The sequence below is a fragment of the Anarrhichthys ocellatus genome, unplaced genomic scaffold (genome assembly GCF_004355925.1).
Source record: "Anarrhichthys ocellatus isolate YVR2014 unplaced genomic scaffold, GSC_Weel_1.0 scaffold25, whole genome shotgun sequence".
Taxonomy (NCBI): Eukaryota; Metazoa; Chordata; class Actinopteri; order Perciformes; family Anarhichadidae; genus Anarrhichthys; species Anarrhichthys ocellatus.
In genome coordinates, this window is record NW_022280055.1 from 6415379 (window position 1) to 6429326 (window position 13948).

A 13948-nucleotide genomic window follows, 5' to 3' on the forward strand; every position below is an offset into this window, starting at 1 on the left:
ACACGGAAATATCTTGATAGGACTGTAAGAGTATTTATTTTATCCACACCAGTGCTGTGGAGAGGATCCCAATGTTGATGGATTGCCATGAAGCTTGTCAGACATTCATGGTCCCGAGAGGATGAATACATTTTGGTGATCCGCTGACCTTTCTTCTAGCGCCACCAGCTGGTCAAAGTTTTCACTTATCAATCACATCTCAACACCTACTCCTTGAGCCGGACATCTTATACAAACATTCATGCTCCGACTACATTTGGTGACATTTCCCTTTAGCCTCTGCTCTACCTTGTGTTCAGTGCTAAATTAGCAATTGGTGCGAAAAAAAGAAGAAGCATGCTAACAGGCTGTACTGACACGGTGAACCTGGTAAACAGTATACCTGCTAAGAATGTTAGCATCACCATTGTGCGCATGTTAGCGTGCTGACATTAGCATTTGGTTGACGCTGTGCTAGCAGTGAGTACAGCCTCAAAGAGCTTGTTAGCATGGCTGTAGACTCTTTGCGGTCCAATAGTCCAACAACTTATGTCCTATATCTTTTCTGAGACATTTCTCCTTGACCTCATGACGTTCTTCATCGAGGTCAAGGAAAAATGTCTCGGAAAAGATATAGAACGTACGTTTTTTGTGAAGGAGAATTCATTAGGATTTAGGAATAGACTGCACTTCTGCTACAGCAGATGCAACTTTATTTAACACTCATAGAAAATGTGTACAGTGACAAACTCGATGCTTTATGATTTAATTAAAGATTCCTGTCCAGGACAGAATCACACCTAATGGAGCATCGCTTTAAACGTTGCTGCCGCAGAGAATTGTGGGACAGCATTGTCTTTCCTTCCTTTCATAAAGGGTGGCACAGTGTATCCTAAAGGAGATAAGAAAGGAAGCATTCTTTCCTTAGCATTTAGAGAATTCGACCAGCTCTTAGAACTTATAGATACTTTACTCAGTTAGGAAGCTAAGTATAGTTGCGAGTATTTGACCGCAGCCTGAGTATTGTGTTGGCATGGTGGCTGCAATATGCTGCTGTGGAAATCAGCTTCCTTTGCCTGGTGTCACACAGAACCCGTTGTGGAGTGGGCGGATCCAAAGGTCTGCACCCGGGTGAAGCATTAGTGGGATTGTGCAGTGATTTTTCTTCCAGTCAAATGAATCGTTTTAAAGATAAGTTGCAACACTTTTCTGCCTGCAGCTCCACTCTCCACTCAGCTTATTGTTTCATAAAGCGTTAGCTGTCAGTCAACCAACACAGCTCTCACCATTCTAAATCGGGAGCGCCTACAACATGTACAGTTTCAGTGCTATCAGCACACACCTTCCACTATAAGAAGTTTAGGCATTTAACTGATACTAAAAGTAGACTACAACCCGCACAACAGCTGATACTCTACTATATAAATAGTACTTAAGTACTAGAAAGTAACTAAGGTACAGTTACTAAAATACTGTTTGTGCAATTTTGAGGTTACATTCTTAATCAGTCACAATAATCCAATGGTAATATAAAATAAATAATGGACCATTCCTTCTAATGAGCACTTTTACAATTTGACTTAAGTGAAATATAAAATGTTTTTGTACTTAACAGAGACACTTTTGTAGTGTACTGTCCCATTGCAAATACTGTTGCTTTTATTACGTTTGTATGTTAAAGCAAAGAACAGCAGTGTATGACTGCATCATGTACAACGTTCCCATGAGTATCTTGGTGGGAGGATAGAGTCATGAGAACCTTAGAAGGTCATATCATTTCATCACACGTACAACTGGTTTGTCAGATGAAAAGGAGAACATCAATTTACCTTTATTAGTTTATTAATACATCACTATGCTTTCAATGTTTGTTAACATTGTGTTCATATGTGCAGTAATCAAACATTCTGTGAACAAAATGTCAACAGAAGCCAGGATACAGTATCACATCAAATATGTGGTGTAAATATGACTGCATGGAATGATCATATATGATTTTATCATACTGTGTGCATTAAACTTAAATGTTCAATGACACTCAAATGCTTTTAGTGCTCACACTTTAACTGTATTTAACTCTTTATAGCTCTTACGGACACTCACCCATCTACGGCGCACATGAACCTGAGACCTGGAAATGCTTTCGCTGATCAGCTTCAACTGATTTCCAAGTGTTCACTTTTTATTGCAACTGAAACTTTCGGCCCCTTTCGGTGCTTACGATTTAAAGTGACACGGCAAGTGCTTCCATTGTTGACATTTCAATAGCCACTTCAAGTGCTTTACGCTCAACTAACACCTCAACTCCTTTGAACTTTGGCCGTAACTCGCATTCATTTCAGTATATGATTAACCTTTCATGAACCTATTTAGATATTTACAGCCATTTTCAGCATACTTTTTCTTTAGGCCTTTCCTAGCTTTCTATTTTATTATAGCTTTTAGTGTAAAATGAAATTGATTAAAATACAATGTATGCTCTTATCCTACAGTAAAGCATTTATTCTTTCTCTTCTTCTTTCTCTTTTCTTCTTTCCTTCTCTCAGAGCCCAGAGTCAAATCAGACAAGATCAATATGAGTACTACTGCCCCTCCAGGAGACATACCTGTAACTGATCCAAGACTCCTACACAGTAAAAACACACACACACACACACACACACACACAGTGTGTTTGCATGAGTGAATGTAAGTAATTAGGTGTGTGTGAGAACCCGTCTTTGACAGGAGTGTGTGACAGCATGCCAGACAAACCTACCATTTAGCTACACCAACAGTTCATTTCACCTCCTTGCATTCTTTAGGTTAACATACTGATGGCATGACTAAGTGAGCAAAGCAGCAGAGAACAACGGCGACACAAGTCAGGCGTTGAGGGAACAAGCCGTAACACACACCCAAGTGACTCAAATACTACTTTGCTCTTTTTGTGTTTGGTATTGACTTCACAGGTCTAAAGGCGCAGGAAAAGAACTGTCAAAAACAGCGCAGTGTGTGCTCTGTGATTTTGCAGGTTACGTGCAGCGTGGGCGGCTGGGGAAGTCTCTGTTCCACTTTGGGGGAGTGAAGCTGTGCAACCCCTTTCTTTTCCACGCTGCCCGGTGCTGTCACCTTTCACAAGTTGTTCAGCTTCACTCCAGAATACTTCTTTCCATTTCTGCCTCACACCGCACACCCACCAAACCACCATGTATTTTTAGAAAGATCAAAACATTGTGTGGCGACTCTTTTCTAGAGAATGACATATTCGATCAACAGTGACTGTGTGCTTTGTGGTTGGGTATACTGGTATACCGGTGATCACAGACAGAATTCAAGTTCATTCTTGCAGCTGCAGTCCGATATCGCCTAACACAGACTTCTTTAAAGCTTACTCATCGTGGATAAGTTCTTGGTATGTCTTGTGCTTCATGTTACAGATGCTTTCCTGTAACTTAGCCTGACATGTTTGCATCTGTGGTATCACAGTTATTATCTAGTTTAGTTTATAAGATTACTTTTGTTGTATTTTAACTTATCTCACACCTAAACATTCTTCTAACCATTTGCCTTGAACTTTCAGCCAGAGACACATTAGCTTTGAGTTAGTGGAATGAGAGGTTGGGGTGTTGCATCACTGCAGCTCTACCAGGTGGGTGGAGGGAGACACCAGTGAATTCCCTCAGTGTTTTGGAGACAGACATTTTCCATAACCACATTTTATGAATGCAAAAAAACACAAAAAACAACACCTACTTGTTAGAAACTAAAGTCAAAAGGTGGGGTATTAATCATCTGCCACATTTGAGCAGTGTGTACAGGGAAAGTGGAAGTAACTAACAAGAGGGGAAAGTCTGTTGTGGAATTCAAATGACATTAACAGAGGTGGAAAAAATGACTCGATTATTTTCAGTAAAGGTTTTATTACCACAGTGCAGGAATATTGTTAATATTGTTAAGTCCTGGACTCATAATACTTCAAGGTTAACTTTAGTACTTTTCAACCTGGACCCTAATCTCCAGGTTGAAAATGTCTTTGTATGTTGAAGTGACGAATGGGGGACATTTTTTTATTTGGTTCAGTATTGAGGGAGAACACTGCAGACGGCAGGCGCTTAACGGGTACCATTATAAGAGAACATAAACTAGAGGGAGATATGGTAACACTTAATGGTGTGCATATGACTCTGACAGCCATATGCAACATAATGAAAGACTGCTCAGTTTAGAAACTCTTAAAGAGAAACAGACTTCTATCGATACTTACAGATGCAACATTATGTTAATATGAAGATGAAAAACATGACAAAGACAAGTAGATATCTGATAGAACTGTTTAGAAAAGCATATAACTCAGATATAGGCAGTAAAATCATCTCATGTATATATAAATGTCTGTCAAATTAAAAACACATTCAACCTCTTATGTTAAAACTAAATGGGAGGAGGGAGGAATAACTATATCTGAGGTAGAATGGACAGCAATATGGAAAGTTCAATGGAAGTGTACCAGCTCGCAGACATGGAGAGAGTTCGGGTGGAGAAATGCGATTTTATTACCTCTCAGAAACGCCACTATGATACAAACCCTGGAGAGGATGTGGAAACCAAAATGCAAAGCGTTACCATGTTTGGGGATTGCCCTGTTATCAGAATATTGGAGAAGGATACACACTGCCCTACAAAACATGTTAAAGGTGAAATACCCCTACAAACCATGTATTCTGGATATTTACCTAAAAAAAAATGGAAATGGTTGTCACGAGAGTCCCACTCTTAATACATGGATGGACATTTACAACATTAAGATAACAGCTTCTGTCCACTACAAATTGGAACAATTTTTGTTATATTGGAAATAATGGGTTACATATGCAACACCCCATAGACCTGACTTTATTTTCATAAATAGTTGAATGTACCGTAGAGAATAGAACACTCCCTACTTATATACAGTTCTTGTTTTTTTCCCACTCCTTGTTCTATGTGTAGAACTAAAATGGGCATCATCTGAAGATCTGTATATAGAGTGTACAATAATGACAACAAAAAAGACAACTTTCACATTTTGGGGAATTTTCTTTTAATAAAGAGTTAAAAAAGCATTTCGCAAACATGTTTTCTTCTTCAAGGCAAAGGACTTAAACATCATCCAATTTTTTTTTCTAAACTCAAAGTGATGTTAAAGGAAGCCAGGAGTGAGGGCGGTCCGTGAATATTTAGACACCATATAATTCATGCTGAATACGGTTGACCCCTCTGTGGCCTCACCTGTACCTACTCCTCTCTTTCTCATTGGACCTCTTGGAGGAGCCGCTGCGGCTCAGGTCCTTGTGGCTGTGGCCTTTGTCGCGGCCCTCTTTCCCGTGTTGGTGCTGGGATTTGCCGTGTTTGTGGTTCCGGTCTCTGGAGCGGGACCGTGAGCGGGATTGAGAGCGCTGGCGTCCCGTCTTTCTGTCTCGCCGGCTGTCCCGGTCGTCCTGGAAGTGTCACAGCAGATGTGAGACGGTCAGTGGTGGAATGTAACGGAGTACATTTACTCAAGTACAAGGTCAAGGTACTTGTACTTCAGTGTTTTCCATTTTATGCTACTTTATACTTCACTCTACTCCACTACATCTCAGAGACAAATATTTGGCACTAAATTTGTCTGACAGCTTTACTTACTTTGCAGATTACATTATTTTCATTCCATTCCCGTGATAACCGCTTATCTCCAGATGTGTCGATGGAGAATGTTTGCCACAAACTGAAGGATGAACTTTTCCTTTATGTGTTGAGAAAACTCTCCTTAAGCTAAATAAACCTTAAGATCAGCTGGAAAATGCATCGTCACAATGAGGCTGTTTTTCTGAGCTCATGAAAAGTTGACTTTTTAGAAATGCCTGGTTCTCACAGGACAGTGGTGCTACCAATATATGGTCTCGAGTAGGAAACTTTGAAGAAAGCAGCGAGAGTACACTACATTTTTAAAGTATTCAACCGGAAACAATCCCACTGGTGTGATGATTACATACAATGAAGTGTTTTGGAAGCATGACATGTTTTGTTTGGCATCGACTGCGAGCGGCCATATTCATTCGACACCATGGAGCCTGCCTGACTTGTCCAATAGGAACTCTGATTTTAAAAGAACAAGATTGATATTTTCCTGGACCGATTAAGGGAATAACGAGTTCTGGAGCCATGAGGTTACTGTAAAATGTCATATTCAGTTACATGCGTCTTTCAAACCCGGGGGTTACACTTGTGATTCACGTGAAAACAAAATTAATATTGTGAAGCAATAAGAAGAAGAACATACGTACATAATGCAGCATTGACAAACATGTGTAACATCTATGGGACTCTGTCGTCGGGCGGCTGGTTACAGCTTCCTACAGTTCTGCATTATTTTACATAGATATGTTGTTAGCATGACAAACTGTTAAAGTCCGTACAGCTCGACAATATATCCACAGCCTGTTGTTTCTTTGCTGCATTGCAGATGGAATGCTGATAAGGGAACTGCGTTCCACTGCTTATTGCATTGTTCAGGGATCAGAGCATTTTGGAAAGATGTACTTGACACACTATCACAAATATCTGCAAACAAAATATACCAGAATATCAAAAAAACATGTGTTCTTGGTTTGTTTTGAGATTCCAAGGCTTTAGAATAATACAGAGGAATGTAGTCTTGTTCTCTCTCTCTGGTTGAACATACTGGATTTGTCTTATTGGAGAACAACAGGAAAGCCCTCCACCAGTCAGTGGCTGGTAAACCTTTGCTACTAACAGAAAGCCTGGTACCGTTTATAAAATATATACACAGTCACGGCCATAAGTATTTGTATAAATGGCTGTAATTCCTAAACGGTTAATATGATATTTTAGTTTTATCCATTGAATTAAAGCTGAAAGTTACACTTCAACCACATATTGACTGCTTCCTTTCAAATCCACTGGAGTCGTGTAAAGAGGCAAAATTAGAATAAATGTGTCACCGTCCAAATACTTATGGCCCTGACTGTGTATGTGGGAACCTGCTGACAATAGGCTCTAGACTCCTCCCATCGATAGCAGACTGGGATGCCTTTTAGCTTTTTCCATGGTGTGACACATTCAACATGACGAAAACACCGGGAAACAGAGTTAAAAAGGAGGTAGAAATCAGCATGGGGAGGCCAGTGAAGTGTTAGTGTGGTGACTGGTTTGTGTAGGTCACTTATTCAGCCTCTCCTTCAAACGCGGTACCGACTGATATGGAACGACGTTCGAGTGCTGCTTCGACAGAGACGGACTGAATTTGTGCCAGTCGATCGGAGCTGCAGCCAGAAACTACTGCTGCAATGAGTGATTCAGATTTTAACCTTTTCCCACTGAAGACAAAAGCCAGATGTTGGGGGGGGGGTGTTGTTGTTGTCCAGTGGGAAAGGGGCTTTGGTCGGTTAGAGTAAAGACACTGTAGACCTGGTGACCTTTGTTCTCCGCCATCACCATTTTGAGAGCCATGTGGAGGCAATAGATGTGCGCTGAATTTCAAAATCCGCACCATTAACAATGCATATATGTAATGCATCCAATCAAAACGCCCCTCCCAGGCTGGTATCTGGACTTGTGTTTATTAAAAGTCAGAATAAACAGGTTTTTTGTGCAGCTTGATTGCACATATTCTCATGTACACATTTAGAAACAACCTAATTATAGATCAGGTTCCCTCCAAGATAAAACCACTTCCCTGCAGTAAAAGCAGAAACTGCACTGCAATTTAACTAATACAACCAAAGAGAGAGTTTAACACAATACTACAATATTGTTGTGTTGGCTTGAAGGTACCTTGTGTTTCTTGGACTTCCTGCTGTCCTCATCATCTGAATGATGATGGTGCCTCTTCTCCTTGTGCTTCTTCTCAGAGGGCCGGTGGCTCGCCGCCTCCTCTTCCTCCTCAATTATCAGGTCGTACTTGGAACTTTGGGGAAAGTTATGGAAATCTCGAGGAAGAGGCCGTACGGTTAGAACACAGCAGACTGATACGTTACGACATGAAGTGGAGAACCACAAATATGAAATGAAACCCCTGCCTCTTTACACACAAGGATACTCTTGTTTGGGCTTCACTTGGTCCTTGAGGTCCAGTTTGGATCGGGTCTCCACATCCTTCTCGTAGGCGTTGAAGTCATCTTTAGTGTACTTCCCACCTAGGAAACAGAGACGGCTATGATCCGCGCTTATGAAACACAATGTCAGATTCTCAAAGCTGCATATGGAAACTAGGTTTAGATTGCCGTCAACATGTTCACGCTTCAGAACAAAAAGAGAAATATTCATAACTATAGAGGCGTCAGTCCGAGTACCTTTGCCTTTCCATTTGATCTTTGAGACCGACTGGCTGAAGTCTACGTGAATGCGTCGATCGTCGATGAGCACGTTGTCCATTTTGAAATAGGCCTTTTCACAATCTTCTTGCTTTGGAGACAGAAAGCATAAAGAAAAGCGGTAAGAGAGGAAGAGTAATACAAGTAAAAGTCATGTTCTTTAGCAACAGATGATGGAATGTTATTAACAAATGGCATACTATGAATGGGCAGGAAGAGCAATAAAACCAGTTTAGGTAATAACTTAAATGAATATATGATGTACTGACTGGTAGTTATCTTTATCTCTATTATCAGAGACTATTTCCATTATCGATCAATCTGCAGATTGTTTTCTTAAGAACGGTTTAGAACAGTGTTTCAGAAACTTTCCTAAACGGAGACAAATTAGACCACGGACCCCCATTTGATACGATTTTGTCCGAGCTTCCCTTATCTGCTTTTACATGGTTAATTACAGAAAGTGTATGAAACCCATGCCCAAAGCAGTCATGCATTTTGTTAAGTCATAAGTGTTACTTATGACTTATGAAATATAGTGAAAATAAATGACTCCACTTTTGCTGCAAAGCCCCTGGCTTAGTCTTTAAAATATTTAAAAAACCGACAAATTTCAGTCACAATTTCCAAGGAGACGTCTTCATGAATAAAAAAAAAAACACTAAAAAAAAGAAATTTCACTTGTTATCTGCAATCAGATATCTAAGAACAAGGCGTTCTTTGACTGTGTTGATAGGGTACGTGATTAATGCGATTTGTCTATTAACATAACATACTATTTAACTTTCATTTTCATAACGACAGCTTTTTTGGCTATTTTACAAGGACTATTCGTTCTATTTCATTGTACAATTTCACTATATTACAGGATGTCATGTCACTGGTAGAAGTCCGTTTATCTCCAACAACTTGGCCAGCGCCCTCTAGTGGTTAAATGTTCACTTCCCGTCCAGCACTATCATTCATGATGCTGTTGCTGTGCCTCATATAAAGGGTCTCCTTTGATTCTACAGTCCGTGGTTGAAGGCGTTCAGAGAACTGAAGGCCGGTGGCAAAAACCTGCCTGACCGAGTTCACAAGGTCACATCTTTATTTCCACAGTGGACAGCGAGGGAAACAAGGTCCCACGTTCTAGGTAAATATAGTATACTCAACTTTCACATCTCTATAATATTACTTCTCTATCATAATGACTCCAGCAGCCCATGTGATGGTTATTAACACGTCATAAGAGGAACAAACAGTGGCGGGGGTTTTCTCCTTCTGTCACTTTCCCTACATGATGTACTGCTCCTGTCCTCATGAATGTTATCGTGTCATGAACACCATTAACCAGTGACTTAAAAGGGGACCTTCCCTAAAACTAAAAATATGTATTTTTAACAATACATCACGACAGGAAGGGTGACATATTGTAAGTCTATGCAATAGACACCAATAGTTCATTAGTGTCTCGTTAAGCCGCCCTCAATGCACACGTACTCCCGTAGTTCAACAGTTTGGGGAATACGCTTGCTTCCTTTTCTTTCAGAGTGAAATAAGGAGATTCAACGTCAATCTAGTGGCATCATACAGTCGGTGAGTTCAGGCACAAGCTTCTGTATAGTGTCACAATGGTGCAAAACCTGACAACCCGTGACAACAAAACTCATTAACTGTGCCTGGTAGTTATCCTGCAAGTAATTGTTCCAGTGCGTAACACATAAAACCACAAATGGCTGCTGTTATGTGTTATCTTTGTACAGTTCAAACAAATGAGATACATGTTGCCAAGCATTTCACTTCACTTTCGACAAGCTAGGGTAAAGTTCAGACTCCAGGTGCATACTCAACACTCAGTAAATGTGATTAATATTTAATCTTTTCTGAAAAAAACATATTTGAGCCACCTAAAAAAAAAAAGGCCAAATCAGTTTAAATGTCCGCTTTATTTGGAATACCTTCACCACTTGACCTTCAGGTCAGACAGACCTTTTCGATGGGGAATCTGTGCTCCAGTCCAAGCCACAAGACTTCATTAACAAAAACAGGAATTTGACCCGGCTGAACACCGCTGCATCGATCGTTTACGTCGTTTGTGTTATTGTGTGACTTTCGGATCTCAACTAACGTGGCGTCCACAGCAGTACACTGCTTAGCTACTGTAATGGTTCCCTTGTGTGCTTCTCTAAACTTGAATACATATAGGGAACACTGGAAAGCTACAGAACGATCTAAAAACATCAGCTGTTCAACTGTAAACACATCCACACACTATGGAGACTACACTAAAGTGCAGTTCTCATTAGATATTGTGCCTCACGTAGAAACACAAGATGCTCACCTTATCAAACTCAATGAAGGCGTAACACAGGGAATCTCCACTTTTCCAGTCTCTGATGATCTCACAGCTACACACAACAGAGAAACACCAGAAACGTTTCAGACACACACGCATTTCCACATGTACAAATCCAATAGAAACATTTTGAAGACAAAAACTAGCATGATGTAGAACATGGATGTTTGCAGTGTCACGTTTTTATGGTCCCAAAGCGAGAAAAGATGATTTCCAGGTCCTCGTCGGTGGTCACCGGATTCAGTTTGCACACAAACAGCACGTTCTCTGGAGGCTTCATGTCTGCATCAGGGAGGTCACCCACCTGGAGGAATGCAGGACAACAGAGAGTGTATAAATGTCTCAGACGGCACCTCCGGTACATCTTCAGTCATCTCTTCTTCTCACCATCTCCAGCAGGATGGCCCGAGTCTTGGCTTCTTTCTCCTTCAGCCTCTCCTCCAACTCCTCTGCTGCCATCCCATCCGTATCGTCGATCACTTCGTCCGCTCCGATTCGCCCGCTCTGTACAGAAACAGCTGTAGTTATAGAGCCAGTAAATGTTTGTACATTTATTGTACACATTTTGTCATGTTTATGCATCCAGATAAGGTTTCTGGTTTCAGTTGTGAAAATCTGTTTGTGGGTTAAGTCAAAAAAATGTGAGAACTCTCAAGAGTTTAATGACTCAACAGCATCACTGCACTCACATCCAGCTGCTCTTTGGTGGGCTCAGGCGATCCATCAGGCACTGGCAAATCAGGAGGGTCATCAATAGGGTCTTCCAGGACCACCGTGTGGTTTATCCTGCAGCAAAATGACATTCTCATCTCATGACTGGAAAAATGTACGCCCTGAGGTTTTTTTCTTTGAGAAATAATACATGCATTTTTGGACTCATGGGATATTGCTACATGGACTGCATAGGCGGTTTATCTTAGTTCATCTCGGGCTGTAACTGTATGTGGTGAACCGTCACGGTACGGGAGGAAACGGTGCGATGCACGCAGAATACACGGTATGTAGAATGATGCGCGTAATGTGGAACCAAGGGCGAGTTCTGCCCGGAAACTTTTAGCCGTGCCTCGTAAGCAACATTTGCGGAGGTAAGAACAACGAGCCGATTGGCCCGCGAGTCAGTCACACTATGGCGAGAGAGCAGTGTTTAAGAGGGGCCGTGTGTCGGCGTTGCTCCACCGTTGTAGGGGAAGTGACTAAAAACACATCCTGCACGCTGACGCACATTCCTCCACCATCACCCAGGCGTGCTGATCCCCGGGACGAGAAAGAGCCAACTGCATTTAGTAATGTCAGTTTCATAGCATTGGAGATGCTTTTCAGTCTTGTGGCCTATTGTGACCGGTTACCTTTTTGGAAAGTGTTTGTTCAGTGTAATACAGAAGAGTTTTTTATTGTTATAATGAAAAGAATCTTCCATCGTTGCCAGTGGGTAAAATGCTCCTTTAGTCCCCAGCCAAGAGCATTTTGATCGTCTTTGACACTTGCTCTACTGTCTGTTCAAAATAGACGACAATAAACTGAACCGCGACTCTTAAACCGGGATATGAACCAGACTGTGACTTCTGTGTACCGTTACAACTCCAGTTCACCTGATATCCTGAAATGGGACAAAGTCCTTGTCCACGAAGGTCTCATTGATTTTGTCCAAGATTTCCATGCCCTCTGTCACCTCCCCAAACACAGTGTGGACTCCATTCAGGTAGTCCAAGTTCTCACCCATGGTGATAAGGAACTGAGGACAAGAAGAACAGATGACGCACATCATGTAGCACACCCAGCAGGGAGCATTTGATCCGTAAATTTAATCTAATTTATGCTGAAAAAACAAAATCACCATGTACAGCTAGCCATAAGATCTATCACTCCAGGAATTGGTAAGGCCAGACAGGGTTCACTATAACATATTACATTCAATAGTAGACGTGATCATTTCTGTCGGAAATTACAGTTGGGACATTCTTCAACTAATCAGCTGATTTATATGATAAATTATACACAAGTTATTTTTACCTTTGCTGATCAACCGAAACAATCAAACTAGTAAAAGTCATTTTAATGTTGCTTTTGCTCTGGAAGATGTTTGCAACTTGCAGGGCAAAGGACAGCGTGACTGCACATGGTATTCACCTGGGATCCATGCTGACCGTTTCCATTGTTCACCATGGACACCGTCCCCTTCTTCCTGTGTTTGATGCGCGGCGCTTTCTCTGCATCAAAAAAGCGGGCCTGGTCCCCATAGATTTTGCTAATAATCACACGCAGAAGAGAACGAATTGTCAGTGTTCAACTCCTGGTGTCAAAAACAAAAACAAAAAAAAAGGGCCAACCGCGGTGGTGAGGATGACTGACCTGTAGATAGACTCTCCACCACGTCCCGTCCCAGTGGGATCTCCGGTCTGCACAATGAAGCCTCTCTGAAGAGGAGACAAATACAGCGTTACAGCATCCAACACAGTGTCTTCACCAGAGCCTGATCATTAACAGAAGATACACTTCAAGTCACTTTTGAGACAAAACTTTTGTTTGCACCAGGGGTCCTCGAGCCCAGTTTATGTTCTAACCTCATGTTACCTGCATGGGCAAATGTTTGGACTGAAATGAAAGTGTTGCAAAATGATCTAAATGAGAAGCTGTTGCTTTTTTGGCGCTAGGGTCGGTAATTTGGGCAATGAATTAACAGTGGTCTGAACATTTCAAATGGCAGTATATTGCCCTCCTCAGGCGAGTTTGCGCCATGGTCCACCTGATATTGATCCACACCGTTGTTACAGAAGTTTGCAAGGAACCATTTCGTTTTACCTGAACATTGTGGATGAGGCAGTAGTTGTAGTACTTTATCTTGCATAGTTTCAGGAAGTTTAGGCAAGCTGCGAAATAAAAAGAGCACAGAGGTTAAACCGACAGTCATTTCAACGACAGTCAAACATGGCCAAACAGTTACTGACACTTCGCGTCTATTTAGCGTAAATGAATGAAGGACACATACGGGGTTTACTCCGGCTGTGTTGTTAATGCTGGTTTTCTGTTTGCTAGTGTTAAATAAGCAAATAAATAGACGGAAGCAAGCTAACAGCCTTAGCTAGCAGCCACGTTCACTGTGCATCAGCTTGTCAATGTCTGACGTGAACTCAACCAGCAATATCTTCACTAAATGAACTCCCGTTACGTGCAAATCACTTAATTTTCTTACTTTTGGGTCTTTCTTCTGTGAACAAATCAATAACAATATCGCCTAACGTCGTTTCAAGGAGCACCGCCATGCTGACGTTCCTGGTCTCGCGAGAAGAGTGTTTAG

At 41.4% G+C, this 13948-nt stretch overlaps 1 protein-coding gene across 1 annotated transcript; it reads right to left on the reverse strand.

The window, feature by feature from the left end:
- Positions 1-5024: 5024 nt before the first annotated feature.
- ppil4 (peptidylprolyl isomerase (cyclophilin)-like 4) lies at positions 5025-13943 on the reverse strand. Its single transcript, XM_031861720.1, has 13 exons — positions 13844-13943; positions 13453-13520; positions 13003-13067; positions 12781-12898; positions 12243-12385; positions 11343-11439; positions 11041-11157; positions 10833-10957; positions 10639-10705; positions 8295-8406; positions 8042-8138; positions 7777-7909; positions 5025-5438 (listed from the first exon to the last, which is right to left on the reverse strand). The coding sequence occupies exons 1-13, from the start codon at positions 13911-13913 to the stop codon at positions 5226-5228; spliced, it is 1425 nt and encodes a 474-aa protein (XP_031717580.1). The 5' UTR covers positions 13914-13943; the 3' UTR covers positions 5025-5225.
- Positions 13944-13948: the final 5 nt, after the last annotated feature.